Genomic DNA, 18,563 nt, shown 5'->3' on the forward strand with positions numbered 1-18,563 from the left:
GCAAAGACAGACTGAAACACAGAGACAGAGACTGACAAAGAAAGACACATAATGAAACAGCGATAGACAGAGAAAGAGAAAGTGATAGACGTAGATAGATTGTTAGGTAGATATGTAGATTTAGATAGATAGGTAGATGGAGATGAATATAGATAGATGGAGATAGATAAACACAGAGAAAGAGATACACAGATAAACAGCAGTAGATGTAGACAGACAGAAAAAGATAGATAGACAAAGGTACGTTATATATAGAAAGATAGTCATAGAAATATGTGGTTCTTATAGGTGTGTCCAATGTCCTATGTTATTCAAGGATCTTAGTAGAGGGGGTATGTAGCACAGGGTTTATCGCTAAGTGGGATGTTAAACTGTATATGACCTTGCGATCATCGCTGTGATGCTTGTGTGGTGGATCTGGCTGGATTAATTGTCAGCATGTTGTCCTCCACACATGCCTGAAGAGTATTAGATAATCTTGTTCCAGTGAGCAGGCTGTGTCAGGTATTTGGTGTATAGTAGTTTTGGTAATATCATATGCATAATGAGGTACTGTTTGTGGGCAATCACTGTGTGCATGTATCATGCATGTGTAGGTAAGAGAATGGAGTCCTGGGGAAAAGTTTCATGTTACTGATGACTTGCCCTGGAATATAAAGTGTCCTTGTCTGCTTGATAGTTAGTTGACACATCAACATTTGGTGTTGTTTTCCTGCTTCTGTCGCAGATTTTGGTGATTAGTGCATGCCTGGGGATGGCAGCAAAGGCTTTATTAATGTCTCATGTTGTAAGTAGCGTACGTTCTGAAGGTCTCGGGGAGTTGTTGCCGTCAGACGCATGTTGTGTGAGGTTGCTTGGTAAGGCGTTAGTGGAGTGTAGTGGTCTAAAGCCGTGTAGAAGGAGAGCACGTGGAATATGAGGTGACTGTTAAGAATCAGGCGTTCAGTTACCCTGAATAGTGGTTTGAGTAATGTTACGGGTCTGAATAAAGAATGGTGTACTGGGTTTTTACTTAGTTTGAGTACTCGTATAGTGATGACTGTTCCATGTTTCCAAATGTTAGGAATGCTACAATGTGCATACGAGTGTTGCCAATGTTTGTGAGGCGTGGGTGCCATGTGGTCCTAAATTTTTCAGGTGTAGATTGCTGATGCCATCAGACCCTATGCGTGTAGAGTTCTTTATTGTCTTTATTATATTATTTGTCTGCCGTGGAATGAAAGGACTTTCGTTGTGGTCGAACGGAAAGGATTTTCCATGCAGAATTGATTATTTTTCAGACTCTGCATCTTGGTGTAAAGTGGCTTATGTTAACATAGTGGCACACTGGTATATACAGTATACTTGTTCTCTGAATGATTAGTGTTCAAGGTGAAGGTGCTTGTTTGTTATTTAGTGATACAATTGTTTTCTAGAGCCGAGAGGGTTTTTTGGGTGACGCAATGTTCCGAAAGGTTCATCCATTATTCTGTTCTGCATGTTCTGATTTCGTTGTTAATTTAATTGTTTAATCGTCGAAGCCTTTCATGGTGTCTTGTGTATGCGGGAGAGGGGACATGTGTGTTGGTGTGTTGCGTTATTTTATGAAACAAGCAATCTTTAGTGTAAAGTTCGGGTGGTAGTGTTTTTTATTGCCTTGTGGATTGTGGTGTTTGTCTGCATTAAGTATGATGTTAAATTTCTTAATGTGTTAGTCAGTTTTAATGATAGCTGGGTTGTTTAGTGTGCCAAAGTGTTGTTCCATTTTTTTTAATATATATAAATTTCATCAAGTCTTATTTTCTGTATTTGGTGAAGGTGATGTGTGATTGCTCTGGTTCAGAGCACATTATTGAGGAGGTAATGGTAGGGAGGTGATCGGAGGAGAGTTCGGGTGCTGTTTGCCAGTTGGTGGTAAGTGAAGTGAGGGGACGCAGAATGTGATGTCCGTGGGCAAAAGGAAGTGGTGTGCTCGTTGTGGGATGTGTGCTCTGATGTATGATTGAAAATATACATTTTATTGAGCTATAATGCAATGTCGAGACCTCACACAGTTATTTTGGTTGTGTCCATATCAGTCAGTTTTTGTGTGTGTTGAAATCCCCAGCCGTGATAGAGTTAGGTGTCTGTGTGGAGGAGGAGTTGAAATTACATCATGGAAGGTGTCGGGGGGGTGGGGATGTAAATATTAGAAATAATGATTTCTTCTGCGTGGCAATATTTGAAAGCGAGTGATTGTATTTTTAGTGTTTTGTCATCATCGTCCACCTGCAGCAAGGTGAGGTGATATAGGATTTGTGTGTGTGTGTGTGTGTGTGTGTGTGTGTGTGTGTGTGTGTGTGTGTGTGTGTGTTGCCAAAATATCTCGAAAAGTTGTGGACGAATTTTCACCAAACCTTCAGGAAATAGCATCTATGTGGATGTGCAGAAGCTTATTGCATTTGGTGAGGATTTGATGAAAGACGAACGAATGACGTCATATATTTTTATCGCCTCCCTTTAACAAGGAGAGGCGATATAGTTTTTGACGGTGTGTGTGTTGTGAATGCTAGTAGAGTACTGGCCTAGATAATGTTATACAGACTGATAACACTTTTGACTGATTCGACACTTCCTGAAACACAATGTGGATTTCAGAAGGAAAGAAGTATATACCTGTGATATGATCTTTGTTGCTTGTTGCCCAACAGATACAAGAGAAATGCCACGAGCAGAACCTTGACTTGTACTGTACAGTATGTTGCATTCATCTATCTTGCAAAAGCATTTGACATCATCAATAGAGAACTTTTATGGACTGCTCTTTCAAAACGTGGAGTTCCAAACAAATTTCTTAATATCCTAAAGAGCCTGCATGACAACACCAATGCTCATGTGTCCATTGGTAGGAGGAAATCCGAACCCTTCAGTGTGGGTGTGAGTGTAAACAAGGGTGTGTCCTGGCTCCTGTCATTTTCAACATCTGTCTCACTGCAGCCACCTTTTTAAGTCGCAAACAAATGAATCCTGATGATGAAATAAAAAAATCCAGTTCCTTCTAGTTGGTAACTTCTCTGATCTCCGACGTCTTCAAACACAAAGACTGAAATAGCTAATTTCCTACAGCTGCAATATGCATATGACTGTGCTGTCCTTGCACATACCCCAGAAGCACTACAACAGCGTCTCACCATCAGTTACAACATATGCCATGCAGTGGGGCACCGAAAAAATGTCAGTAAAACAGAGATGATATCTCAGAAAAACAACGCAGCAGAGCCTCTTGCATTTCAGATACATGACGAAAATGCAAAACAGGTGGAGAAATTTACCCGCCTTCGAAGTGTGTTCACAGATAAACATAACATTGATGAAGAAGTCCATGCACGAATGAATCACGCCTCAGCCTCTTCTGGACATCTCAGATCCAGAGTATCTGAAAACACTAACTTGAGAATTGAGACGAAGGTATCCATATATAAAGCTGTATGCCTCTCCACCCTTATATACGGTGCTGAATCCTGGGTCACTTACCAGCGTCACATCAAACAACTTGAGTCTTTTCACATCCGGCGCTTAAAGCGTATCCTAGGACTCACATGGGAGAATAAACTCCCTCATACACAAATTATCCTCCGAGCAAAGTGACTCATCATAAAAACCATGCTGGCCACAAAACATCTTACATGGGTCGGACACGTATTCCGCATGCCTGAGCACCGCCATCCCTGCCAGGTTCTGTATGGTCAATTCCCTGCAGCAAGTCACAACCCAGGGGGGCAGAAGAAGAGATATAAAGATCATATAAGGACAACCCGGAAGGAATGCAACACCATACCAAAAGATCTTGAAACAAATGCCTCTGACAGACAACAATGATGGGCCCTCTGCAGCGATGGAACCATTCATCTCGAAGAAGCAAAGACAATGTACACACAACCAAAACAGAGTTCCCCCCAGCAAACCTTGACTTGACATGCCAGCAGTGTGGCAAAGTTTGCGGATCCAGAATAGGCTGCACAGTCACACATGTTGGCACCAAAAACTGAGAAACACGCCACCTTAGTGAGCATAGTAGCTGTCGTCCTCTGTAGTACAAGGACAGCTTTAAATAAGTAACAAGTGTGTGTGTGTGTGTGTGTGTGTGTGTGTGTGTGTGTGTGTGTGTGTGTGTGTGTGTGTGTGTGTGTGTGTTCTCAACATCTCATAAAGTTGATTACGAATTATAACCAAATTGCCCAGAAATAGCAACTGTGTAGATGCTCAGAAACCTATTACTTTTGGTAAGGATTTGATCAAAGATGACCAAATGCCAGCCGCCATATATTTTTTTAATATGGACTGGCTATTTGCAAAACGTGGTGATTGAATGCCATAAAGTTTTGCGAATTTCCTTCAAATTTGGTTTGTAAGTTACTTACCTTATCCAACATAATTATTTTGGGTGGTGATTAGCATTCGACCCCCAAATGCTTTTGTTTCATTATCGCCGGCCTTCAGTTAAGTGATATATTTTTTGTCGGTGAGTAACTGTGTGTGTGTGTTCTTGTGTGGTTGTTCCAAAAATATCTTGAAAAGTTGTGGACGAAGTTTCACCAAGCCTTCAAGAAATAGCAACTACGTGGATGTGCAGAAGCCTTTTACTTTTGGTTACGATTTGATCAAAGAAGACCGAATGCCAGCCGCCATATATCAAATTGAAATTTGGCCAATATCTCAGTAACAGATAGAAACGTCGTTGCAAAGTCTGCAGAATTTAAGACTTTCGTGTCTTCATGCTCACCCGCCTTTAACATGGAGAGGCGGTATAGTTTTTGTCATCGTGCGTGTGCGTGTGTGTGTGTGTGTGTGTGTGTGTATGTGTGTGTGTAATAATAATAATAATAATAATAATATTAATAATTTTCGGTTTATTTATTCATAGCAGCCAGTGGCTGAAAACACGCAAGTCCTTAATTTAGAATCTTACCCAAAGTGGGTCAGCAGACTGTCCCTGGCTGCTCCTGAGGAGCGCCAACACACTACCAAGCCTCACCCAGGCGGGAGTGAGGCATAGGCACAATGGGACATACCGCCTAATCTTTACCCCACTGAGTTTCAAACCCTTGTGGGTCATCCACCACAGCGCACCCTGAGCTACACTTGACAGGTGCGAGCCCACCTTGCCCATGCAAGCAGCGCAGTCTGAGCTGGGCTGTAACTCTGGTCACTTGAATTGGGGGTTGAGTGCTCTGGCAACCATGCCACCATGTGTGTGTGTGTGTGTGTGTGTGTGTGTGTGTGTGTGTGTGTGTGTGTGTGTGTGTGTGCGCGCGCGCGCGTTCCCAAATATCTCGAAAGCTGTAGACGAGTTTTCACCGAATCTTCAGGAAATAGAAACTACGTGGATGGGCAGCAGTGTTTAACTTTTGATGAGAAATTGATCAAAGACAATTGAATGCCAGCCACCGTGTATCAAATTTCATTTTGACCAATAACTCAACGACGGATAGAGATATTTCTACAAACTTGGTGTGCAGGTAGCCTGTGGGGGGCAATTAGCATTCGGCCCCCGAATGCTTTTGTTCCCTCGTTTAATATGGATGTCTTCTTGTGAAACGCGGTGACTGAATTCCGTAGAGTTTTGTGGTTTTTCGTCAACTTTGTTAAGCAGGTAGCTTGTACAAACGCCCAAAGAAGTGATAACCTGAGTCACAGTATCTTTCCCTCAGAAAGTGGTATCTGGCAACTGCCATGGCCCAGTTATATTTCCTATACTGCACACCGGAAAGAGCAGTATTTAGGTAAACAACACCAAAAAGCATTATATAATTGTTTTTACCATGTATATCTTGCTTTGTGGAAGAGAAAACCACAATATACTGAAGTTTAGGCTTAGCCGTACAAAAGAATGTGAAATGCATAGCCTACCGCTCAACGGGTTCAGGGTTAAAATGGGGAGAAACTCTTGTAATACTTATTTTACATCTTAAATCAATAATACTAAAGGAATAATGTCCCATAATATAAAACCTGCAGATAATGGTAATATCGAAATCACGAGTGCGATCAAATCAGAAAAATAAACATTTAAAAAATGAACATAGAAAAATAAACATTTAAATTAATATCCACATTTAATTCTCTATGCGGGATGATATTTGAGGCGCTGAGTTCATTACCGGGCTGAGCGCCAAAATGGCCACCAAGCACCTACATGCACCAACAAGTAGCTAAACCATCCCTCTATAAGTTGGAAGTAAAAAAAGTGCTAAGAAACAACCTACAAAGGAGTCAAAATCCTGGTTAAGTAGACATGTGTGTTGCGCTGTTGCACCACGCAGCAAAAAAAAAAAGTCTGGTTCCGCATTAGTGCTCAAGGTGGGCAACTGGGTCCAGAATTCTGCCAGCTGTTTGGTCGCTTTTCCAATGAGTTCAGCCTTTCCTATGTTCCTTATGTCGACTCCCCCTGGTGTTGAAGTGAATGTGAGAGCATTACAAGGCTATATCCCAGCCCCTTTCCTTACCCCCTTTTAAGCTGGCCAATCAGATAGTCGGGTTGCATTGCAGCTAGCCAATAAGCTGACACCGGACACTACTCCCACCTGCAGCTGTAGTGCATAGTAACTTGATGCTTTCTCATTATTATTAATATTATATTTTTTAACCATTATTACTATTATTATTATTGCCATTGTGTTTGTGAAGTTACTGGTACTCGTGGCAGTTTTTTTTTTTTCTTTTATTCAGGGTACGGGTTCATTTTTTTATCATTCAGGTTACAGGGGTTTTCTAATAGTGTCCTCATACTGTACATTGAATGCTGTCTTACTTTTATGATATTATAAGCAATATATTGTTTTTCTTGATGTTTGTGATGTGGTTCGTGTTTATTGGTGGTTAAAAACCCCCGAGAAAAACACGCACCAAGTTTTCGACCTTTCAACTGCTATTATTGTGAAAATAATAATACTTATGTCATAGAACTTTGATTTTATTCCACAGTATGACACTACTGGGATATTATGATAATATATTATTGACATCTCATGATGTGTTTCTGTAGTTATTAGTAGGAAAAAAATATTTCCTTCGCTGATCGGTTAAACAATGGGGGGCAAAATTTTACTTTTTCACACGATATCATCGTGATTAATGACAGATAGAGCAAAACAGAGGTTATTGCAATAAAGAAAATACCATAAGATACATTAAAAAAAAAAACATCAAAAAAACACAAGCGATTACCGAGATATCAAAGTTTTGAAGTCGCCAGACTTTAAAGCAATTTACTGGCATTTTGTACTTTTGGTGCTTAGCCCGGTAATGAACTCAGGGCCTCATTTACGCGGGAAAACCCGTGAGTGCTGTAAGCAACATGGACCGTCAACAGGATACTACAGCCTGTCAGTGCATGCGGATTATTGGCCTTTATTTAACAAATATTCCAGCAAGACAGATATCCCGGCAGCTTAACATCAAGAAGAGGACCGTTACCGGATAGATAAGCAACAGGGAGAGGCAGAATATAGAAAATTTGCCAAATGGAGCCCCTTGTAGCTCAAGACCAAGACAGACAAATTATTGCACGTGTCCATGAACATCCCCTAACCACCTGTGTTGCTATCAAGAAGCAAATTAATCTGAAGGTATTCCTTGAAGTTAGTGAAACCAGTGCAATTTGGAGGTGGGTGGGGGAATTGGTCATTTTTATTCTTACGATGAAATTCCAACATGTAACAAAATATTATGTAGGGCAGTTTCATGAATGAACAAATGAGGGAGAGGGCGACAGTCGAAAGAAAGAGTGGGACAATAAAGAGAACTAAAGACGAAAAGAATTGCAATAAAAAAAGAAGGGGGAGAGGGATCGCAACAAAGGCTGAGACATTTCACTACCCTCCATGGCGTGAAGATGACTGACGTAACTTGGCTGCCGTGCAGTTTTGCCAAAGGAAAGCTATAGGAATCCGCTAGACTGGTCTCAAAAGTGGCAAAAATCCGTCAGACTGAGGGAAATTAAGAGAAAAAAATGCTAGACAGGACTACAAAAGAACGCCTGATATTTTAATTTTTACCCTCTAGATTGCTTTTATCAATCAATCAATCACTTCTTGTGGCACCCCACGGGATGCATAGGGCCTCAATGAACTCTCTCCACCAATATTTGTCTCTTGCCATCTCCTTCAGGTCCCACCAACACTCCTCTCCTGCTTCTTTTTTCATTGTCCTCAACCAGGTTTCCCTCGGCCTACCTCTACGTCTTCTTCCTCTAGCAGTCCACTCTGGCACATCCTGTATTAAACTACCTTCTTTTCTGTATATGTACCCCAGCCACTTCCAGCGAGACAGTCTCACATATTCATTAACTGGTTCCACTCTCGTAATATCTCTTACTCTTGCATTTGTAACTCTGTCTTGCCACTTTACCCCAAGAATCCTTCTCAGTATTTTATTCTCAAATCCTAATACTTTCTGATCTGTTGCAATTGTACTGTACCATGACTCATGCCCATAAATTAAAATTGGTCTAACCATGGACTTGTAAATTATCACTTTAGTATGTAGGCTACCGAAAGCATATTATTATTCCAAACAGATTTCAACATTCCAACAGCTCGCCAAGCCTGTCTAATCCTCTCCTCAATTTCATTGTTTAATGATCCATTAGTTGATACAATCGTTCCCAGATATTTAAAGTTTTCTACATTCTTCACCAGATTATTCCCAATTACACAATCGATTTGGTTCTCCACGTTCATATTAATAATTTCAGTCTTTCCACAATTTATTACCAATCCCACTTATTCTCCTTCCTCCACCAGACAATCAAGCACCCTCTGCATCTCGTAAATACTTCCGCAAATCAGTACAATATCATCAGCATAGTCCAAATCCATCAGCTTCTTATTTTCTTTCCAGTTAGTTCCTGCATCTGTTCTCCTTACAACCTTTTTCATAACATAATCCATAACCAAAACAAACAACAATGGCGAAAGAACCCCTCCTTGAATCACTCCTGACCTAACTTGAAATGGATCACTCAAAGAACCACCCACCATTACCTTACAAAAAGTACCTTCATGTAGACTTCTAATAATATTTACAAACTTTTCTGGCATACCATAGAATCTCACATACATCTCATTAGCTTGTTACATTAGATGCCTTACAATAAAAATCTGATCATTACAACATCGGCCCTTTCTAAATCCCGCTTGTTCTTCTCTTAAAATTTTATCAATTACTGGCTCTATTCTGTTCAGCAAGATTTTGGACAAGACTTTTGCAACTACAGGTGTCAAAGTTATCCCCCTCCAATTGCCACACACACTTAAGTCTCCCTTTTTTGGTATTTCTATAATCACTCTATTTTTCCACTCTTCTGGAATTCCACCATTATCCCAAGCCACATTAAAAAGTTTCAAAAGCGCATTCACCAACTCATCATTTTCCACCTTAAGCATTTCAGGGAATATTCCATCCTCTCCTGGGGCCTTAAAATTCTTTAACTCCTTTATAGATCTTGCTACCTCTTCCAAGGTTATATCCCCTGTTTCTATCTGCAAATCTCTTTCGGCTGGCAAAATGTCCTCTTCAGCTGGGATTGGTCTATTTAGAACAGATTCAAAATGCTCTTTCCACCTTCCTTTTATATCCAAATCTTTAGTCATCAAATTACCATTTTTATCTCGTACAGGTATTTCCTTCCTTCTCTTTTCAGTCCCAATTAACTCCTTTATGGCCTGATACGCTGCTCTTGTGCTCTGACCGTCATTTTTACTTAATTTAATTTTTGTCTCTGTCGCCTTTTCATCATATAGTCACCTCTTATCACGACTAACGAGTCTTTTTACTTCAGAATGTAAACTCCAGTACTTTGCTCTAAGTACTTCAACTACCTGGCCATCAACATGTTGTTCTTCACTTTTTAACTTCGCCTCTTTCTATTTCTGAATTGCATTCCATGTTTCATCTGACATCCACTTTTTCCTTCTCGCTTTTCCCTTTTTCTTAATAGTAACCTTAGCACTCTCATGCAAAACCTCTTTTACCCCTCTCCACATTTGATTAATATCATTGTCCTCAGATTCCATCAAAGTCTGCAGGACTAGATTGCTTTTAAAACATCTAAATTTAGCAGGAAACTTGCTACATTGATAACACTACTAGCATGAATCCTGACGACGAATGGAAACGTGTCAGATATCGCTTTTTATTTAATTGCTGTTATTTACCTAAAAATATATAAACGGTAAACTTAACTGATATTTTCGCAAGATTATTATTTTTTTTTTTTACACCATACATAATGTTTGCAGGACAAGCAAAGACTAGAGTTCCCATACATCTGGAATTTCCCGGACGTGTCCTGCATTTAGGTATCAAAATTTTCGTCCGGGAGGAATTGTAAAAATTCTCCGAAAGTCGGGAATTTCAGCTTCCATCACTTTTTCTCGAAAAATTTAACATACTATTAAACTCTGTATTGACGAGAGAGAGAGAGAGAGAGAGAGAGAGAGAGAGACTTCCGCTGTTTTCGTCAGCTGGTAAGTGTTGCCAACTTGTCTGGTTTAATGGTAGTTGCTACCTAAAATGTCCTGCCTTTTCCTTTTGTTCAGCCACCATTTTATTTTCTTCATACTTAGTGCTATTATAGCCATAAAATAAAGGTAAATGCACACAATTATTGGATTGGTTTTCATTTTTACGGTGTAGCATTTGTTATTCTTATGATCTTCTCTTGCATCTAAGGCGTTGTTGCATTTTGCAGTCATAATCTTGCTAATTCTGTACTTGCCTGTTTTCCAATATATTGTAAAAAGATTAAAGATGGCGCTCCAATTGGATTGAGCCTGTGCAGGTTTATATCCAAGGGATGGTTAGAGTTTATTGCTCACGTAATGCCACTCAGGCATGAGTGAGGGTGGTCACTCTCATCTTATATGTAGGGATGGTGGATCATGGATGGATGGATGCAGTACAATAGCACATTTTTATATATATATATATATATATATATATATATATATATATATATATATATATATATATATATATATATATATAAAATAAAATGCTAGGTGTTTTAGGGTCGGCTTCCCGTCCCTCTAACGCCTAGTGTGTAGCTGGGTTCTCTTTCTAGACCTGAGCTTAGACAAATAAGAGAGAGGCAGGACACAAAAACTCAAGGCAACAACCTTACAACTGTATTGCTAAATTCTACTGTACAGTGGATGTCACAAATACAGTTATGCTGAACAATTATAATTCTAAGGCTTAGATATCAGGTGTTAGTATCGCACGGGATACTGTTTAGGCAGTTAGGGCAGTGAAGCTTAACACTACTTTTTGGGAAAGTCTAGGTTCTGTATACTGGTGGAGTTTGTGGCATTATTTTCACTGCTGTCAGACTAACTGGCTTGTCTGTCGTGTCGTTAATTGTTACTCTTCCACTAGGGCCTCTGTATGATCTTAAAGTGAGGCAGAGTCACTATATATGGTAGCATGTTCACTTGAGACAGACACTTATTTCACTGCCTTGCCGTGTGCACTGTTTCATTGTTATCTTACTTATTCCACCTCTCTTTTATATTATCACTGACGCTTTCTCACTGACTTTCCATATTTTGATAACTCACTGTTCTGCCCTTGTTTCACTATGTCACGAACACTGTGCTTTCACTTTCACTCACTTCCGGGACTGGTCGTACTGGCGGTCAGGTACAGGGGCGGTGGGAATGGATCAGCCTCACTACTGATGGGGCTGAGCTCTGCCAGGGGCCTTCGTATTCAGGGGCCACGGGATCACGCGTAGGGGCGTCCTCTTTCGTCCGGGGTCGCTGGTGGCGAAGGGTCCTGCGCTTTCAGGGCTTGTGGCGGGAGTTTGGCCCTCAGGGTTGGGGCCGAACAGCTTCCTGAACTTCTCGCTCAGGCACTTGATGGAGGACGAAGATCTCCGGCGTCGGGGTGAAGGGATGTCCCAGCCGGGGGTCCTGGGGGTGGTCTGGAGGTCCCAGGGGCTGTGGCCTCCGGCAGTTTGGGACACCGTCAGGAGTGGGCTGCGGCGTCAGACTCTGTCAGGGTCCATCAGGTGGGTCCTCACCGGAACCGGGTGTAGTGAGAAGAGCCCGGTGGTAGTGACAGGGCCTCTCCAATACTCCTCCAGGCTGGGGTCTCCCTCTGGGTCGTAGGTTGGTGGGCAGGAGTCAGCACCAGACGGAGGAGCGGCTACCGGCCGTCCCCGGTCATAGGGCCCAACTACTGGCCATGGCCTTCTAGGGGCGCGGGTACCGGCCTTCGCTAGAGACTAGCTACTGGCCATGGCCTGGGGGAGGGAGCGGCTACAGGCCGACTCAAGGGCATCTTCGGAGTGGCTACTAGCCGTCTCCTGATGAAGGCAGGAACGGCTACCAGCCGTCTCCTGATGAAGGCAGGAACGGCTACCAGCCGTCTCCTCATTACCTCCGGAGCAGCTGCAGGCTGTCTCCTGTAGGAGGGTTGAGCGGCTACCAGCCGTCTCAGGGGTGCTGACTGGAGCTAGAATAATAGCTCCACTCCGTGGTTGTCGGTGGTCGGCTCGCCCGGAAGGTAGTCTCGCTTTCCTGCTATGGTGGCGACGGGTGAGCTCCGGATCATAGGGGTGCATGGCCCGGGCAAACTTATGTCCCTGTCGCCTGGAGTCCAGTTGCGCTGTATATACTCCTCTGTGGGCGGCTCCTTCTTGGGGTGTTGAGTTGCCCTCGGTGATACTATACCGCATTTTAATACACACACACACACACACACACATATATATATATATATATATATATATATATATATATATATATATATATATATATATATATATGGGTTTCATAATGTCCAAAGCCCAAAGTTTGTGGTGGGGGAGGGAAGCATGGCTTTCAGCAGAGGCGTCCGGTATTTTGACTGTTCAGATATGGCAACCCAAGCAAAGACTGTTTCCGTCTCCTAACTCTCAATCAAGTGAACGTTCCCAGACCAGGGAGCTTGTCCGAAACATAAAGAAAGCTAGTCATCATTTATTTGGGAGATCGTACCTTAGACAACATGCTTTGGCGGGCGATTAGCATTCGACATCCGAATGCGTTTGTTTCATTCTGTAAACACGAATGTGTTGACTGTGTTGTCTCTGTAGAGAAAAAATGTCATAACGTAGATTAGGCATCCTTCATGGGCATCTATTCTATCTCTGTGGATCTGTGAGGACCTATCAATGGTTGGAGTCTTATGTGTGTGTGTGTGTGTGTGTGTGTGTGTGTGTGTGTGTGTGTGTGTCAGCTTTGTTTCTTGTAGGAGTGCAATGTCCGTTTTGTGACTGATAAGAGTTAATAAATTCTTGTTATAGGGGGTTTAGGCCATCGACATTTAGTTGTAATATGTTTAAGCTGATTGTTCTAAGATGCGATATGAGAGTGAGAAATAGGCAAGCCAGAAGAGCAGGAAGTTATCTGAAGGATGGGAAAGCACAACTTTATTATTTCCAGCGAATGCCAGACAAATTCATTCTGACTTTGGCTATCTGTGTGACATGGTATGGAAACAAAATGCTGCCACCTCCAGTGGATGAAGAGAGAAAGATCTGCTGACTTTCCATAAATGTAGGGAAATGTGCATTGTGTTGGTAAATATGGATTCAAATATAGTTAGGTCATTGTTACGCTGCTTCGCGGTCCGAAAATGGATTTAGGTAGCATAGTTCTTTCTCACTGGGGAGATTCATGGACGTAGCACTATTATCCGCGGATCTCAAAAACACAAATTGGAGATCCATTCAAACCCAGTCTAACCTACCTAACCTAACCGTGAAGAAAAGTAACTATGACCTAACCCTACTCGGACCAGTATTCACCACCATGTCAATCTGACTGCGCAGCACACCAAAGGTATTTATCGCACTGGATAGAGTAAAGATTTAGGAGAATAAAAATGTTGAGTGAATGAAAGAATGTCCAGTCTAACGGAGCACTTTGATCTTTTTTTCTCATTTCATATTTTCCTCTGTTGGCATCTGAACCCAGATTATCCATTTTCTAAACTGAATAAGACAAAGGACACCTTTGATAGCTGCTCCCACCCCTGTAATATTGCAAGGAAAACAATTACTTAGGGAAGGAGCGATCCTCCAGTGTTCTGCTCTGGCCAAAATTTGATCTGAGTAGAGGTCTACCATCGTGCAAAATTTCGTATTATTAGGTTTTAAAAATATGGCGTTCTCACCCTCCCTCCCGACAGTGTAGATAGGGGAGTCTGGCCCCGCCTAAAACCTGCCCCGAGTGAAGTTCATCGCTGTGCAAAATATCATGTTCCCTGGTACAAAAACTGTGACAGTGCAAAACAGCTTTGGGTAAGACCTCGGGGACCTCCACCTCCTGTAGGAGCCTCTCTCGGAATCCCACCCTGCCTAAACCTACCCCGGGTGGAGGTCTGATATTAAGCATAATTTGGCATACCTAATACACCCCCACAAGACATGGGCTGCCTTTTTCCAGAAGTACAGTAACATAGTATGTAAGTGAGTGAGTGAGTGAAAGATTGAGTGAGCGAGTAAGCAAGTGACACAGGGACAAGCACTGTACTGGGCCAGCCCTGTTAGTGCACGAAAAACATGACTAGATTAATGGACACCTTTCCCTCTGTAACCAGATGTCACAACCCCGGAAAAGGGGGCCACAGATGAATAGCTTTCCTGCCACAGTGTCCTCTGCCAACAGACCGGCCTCTCTCCATGTCACATACTTCTCACACGCATTCGTCTCCACCTCATCCCTCCATCTCTTCCTCAGTCACCACCTTCCCCCTTCATTTTTACCTCACTTACATACATTTTCTCATTCAGCATCTCTCATTCCCCATTCTCTTCACATGGTGTTGATGCTGACTGTAATTTTAGAGCTTTTCATAACTCGTTATTGGGCAGAGTGACTTTAACTTCAGATGTCTATGAATCGCATCTATAAAGGTAAATGCCACAAATATATTTGTATTGGGTCAGACCTGTGAACCGAGGTCATGATTCCGGGGGATTGAATGATGTGAGAGCGGGTATCTGGCCCACTTCACTGGGCGAACTGATGATAGTTCTCCCTCTTTCGTACCTTCTCTCTTCTTGTGTTCTAGACTGTGCCTGATCCCGTCCTTAGGTAGAAAAAAACACCCAGGATGATGGCGATTCTTCCTTTACAGAATCTACGTGGATGCAGTATTCAACCACATGACTGAGTGGTGGCCGTCTGGAACAGGCAGTACTGCAGGATCCTTCTTCGATTCTGGGTTGAAATTCTATCCTGCAGTCCCATACACCGCCTTTGATTTTAATGATATCAAGTGTAGCACCCCCAGTGGAAACATTGAAAACTGTTTTAGTGCTGAGCAGGTGAGTATGTTTTTTTTTTTTTTTTTCTGTTTTATATGTACTGTATGTTGATAATGAAGTGATTCAGTTATTTCTTTCTATAAGCGAAATGCAGCTGTGTGCACGGGTTCAAAGTTCTGAGAATGTTGAGGGATGTATTATTTGATGATTATTATCATGAGAATAATGACTGTGGAATAATGCAATAACTTGGGATGTTTTGTACAGGTGAATAAAGGATCACTAAATTGCCAGAGAATTATAGGTATTCTGATGCAATGATAAGCAGAGGGCGAAACGGATAGAGGAACTGAGGAAGGCAATAGCATCAAGAAGAACAGTATATGGCGTTATGAAATCCTTTGTACAAAAGTAAAAATTTAGCACAAAGGTTGTAGGAGGAGAACTTAATGGAATGATAGCATCTAATAGCCCCTTGAATCTGGTGACGTAATTATTATTTTTACTCCTGCCACTACAAGGTGATATTATTCAATTTAGGAAGAATCTCTGTCAGCGAAACAGTTAGTGACGACTGAATTTTACTCGTAATTCGAAAAGTTTCTCCCAATATGAATAAAATCGCCTGGATGGAGCAAGTATAAAATAAAATGCACAAACAAAATGAAGAGGTGAACATGTTGCTCTAACTTAACCTAATCTAACCTAAAACCAGGTTCGTAACTGCCGCCTGAATGGCTTGAATGACCTCAATCAAGCGTCAGAGCTTGTACGTGACAAGATAATCAACTACCTCAACGCGCTGATTGACTGGGGAGTGGCTGGATTTCGAATCGACGCCGCTAAACACATGTGGCCTTCTGATCTCGACGTAAGACACATGTTAATGTTGTTGTTGCCCTTCATATCCTTACTAAATGTTTAGATAAGTTTATTCTTACTCGCTATACCACTGACTGCCCTTCATAGCTAAAGAAGTCGTTCAGGTAGACGATTTAGTCAGAGAGATCGTAGGAAAGAAACTCATTTCACTCACCTCACCCCACCTCCATTTAATTTTGACAGTAGATAGCAGACAAGAAAATCATCCAAGAAGGTAAAACATTTCAGATGGAAAATTCTAAAGGAAAGTGTTAAATTTAACAAAATGCACACTCATATAAAGTTGACAGTACCATCACCACTGAAAACTGCAATTAAAATATTAACTTACAATTAAATCTATCGTTAGTTTCCCACCCTCATCAGTGTATCAGTATAGCAGACACTATTACTCTCCACCACTGTAATAATACCACCACTAAAATCTGCTACCATTGACATTCCCGACTAAATTCATCACGATACTGGGTTTAGCCCAGCCTGGGGGTTCAAGTGACACTGGAGGGATAACACAGACAACAGTATATCTGTCCACAGGTGTTATACATGGTTACATCGAGAGCAGGATGACAGACAGCGTATGTACTGTATGTACAGGCATAGCTTGGCTAGTCTTGAATTATTTCCTCGACAGTGAGTTTCACCTGGCTCTCAGATCTCTCCAGATCCAAAAATTGTGCTGTTTTATTATATGCAATATGCTTGATGGCGAGGGAATAAATGAATATATGTAGTGCATGGCGATTGAGGATAATTTAATGTTACAATATGTGCGGATGTTGAAAACGCTACCGGAAGGTTATGAATGTACGCGTGTCAGTGTGTATCAGACCGGAAACAGGATTGTGTGCAGAAGCTTGCTTACATCAAGTTTCCAGGGATGTGCTTAGAAGTACAGGATCGTCCCTACAAAATTATTTTACATAATGTGACGTAGACGGCGGAAGCTGGCTTTGCCTGATGAGCTGACTGAGAGACTGCAGTGTGGAAGGCTTTGAGACGAGAATAACAAGAACTGAGTTCCTGCTCAAGATTTCTGTGGGTATTCTACCTGTCCTTTCCCTGAGATTCAAGAACAACCCTGGTTGAGCTGCTGTACAGGATGAAATTCCTTTCCCTACAGACACGTATAGAACAGGCTGATTTTTAGTAGTCCCAGCAGCCTTTGAGCTCATCGACAGCAGGACTGTTAATGACTTCGGTGGAAATGGTGGAAGTAATTGAACATATGTAGGCAGTGTTTTATTTAACCCTCTCGTGGTTTGGCGATCTGGCTGTTTTTAAAGTGCATGTTGATTTTACTTGACTTTCCCTAAATACGCTCAGTACACTTCCAGGTCCCACCCGACTAGATTGCGCTGCCAGACAAGGAGGACGCATATTTTGTACTATTAACATCCAAGGTTTTCATTCCTCTTGTTGTAGGGAGGTCAAAGCTAAGGTTAAAATGAAAAAAATTGCAAACGGAACAAGAGTGAGTCTAGGGTCTGAAAATGATTCATGGTTATACCTCACCGCTCCTGCAAAGTCTTTCGGGCAAAACACATGTGGGATTAATGAAGAATAACTTGAAATAATGTCATGCTATGCAGCTGAATAAACTCAAAAGCATCAAGCAAAAAAATTAATGATTCCACTGCCTCCTCTGAACACTGGAACCGGTCTCGACAATGTTGCCGATTTTTTTAAGTTCTTAGGAAGCACCAGGCAACCACCGTCATCGCCTCCACTTTGAAATTTATTTGAATTATTGATGATTTCCTAGAACTGCATCGTCTTTTCAAGAATATTATATTTACAAAGAAATATAAAGCGTGCATCTCACAGGGATATTTGATGTTATTAATTTTGGTCACTGCTGTTGCAATGTTGCTACTTTTAATTACTGTATAATTTATCATTTCTGCGCACTAAGTGAGAAGATGAAATGGTTTTGCGCAGGGAATTTCGGGTTATCTCTTATCTTCCTGTCTCTCTGTCTGTCTTTCGTTAGACTTCCTCTACATGACTGGATGATTATGATGAAAATTAGCTCTCACTTTCCCTCAGTCTCTCACACACTCATTCTCTCATTTTCATGCACGGTCGGTCTCACAGACTCAGTCTCTCTCACTGCCGTAAATTCAACTCAGTCTTTGACTGACAAGCATACATATTTCCTCCGTGCTGCCAAACTAGTGTCCCAAAGACAAGTTCTCGTTGTGATCCCTAACATGTGCAGCAGATCCTTTGCTATGCGCTCATCTCAGACTTTGCAACTACTCTATTCTGCTATATGATCCTTTCACTGGAATGTATTAATCCTCTAACAATTCTCTTCGCTGTACCTACCACCATTCCTACCTATCTTCCTACCTATTTACATTCCTACCCACCAAACCTCCCTGCTTACCTACCTGCCACC

General features: G+C 41.7%; 1 protein-coding gene across 1 annotated transcript in view; it reads left to right on the forward strand.

Moving 5' to 3' along the window:
• LOC145392105 (alpha-amylase 2-like) overlaps positions 1–18,563 on the forward strand; it is a 230,703-nt gene that overhangs the window by 154,584 nt on the left and 57,556 nt on the right. Inside the window, exons 5-6 of the mRNA XM_080266559.1 lie at positions 15,148–15,337; positions 15,993–16,148. Coding sequence (XP_080122685.1) covers positions 15,148–15,337; positions 15,993–16,148 — 346 coding nt within the window. The remainder of the gene's footprint in view (positions 1–15,147; positions 15,338–15,992; positions 16,149–18,563) is intronic.

This window comes from Coenobita brevimanus, chromosome 21, assembly GCF_032717465.1.
Source record: "Coenobita brevimanus isolate Jiangsu-jjx chromosome 21, ASM3271746v2, whole genome shotgun sequence".
NCBI lineage: Eukaryota > Metazoa > Arthropoda > Malacostraca > Decapoda > Coenobitidae > Coenobita > Coenobita brevimanus.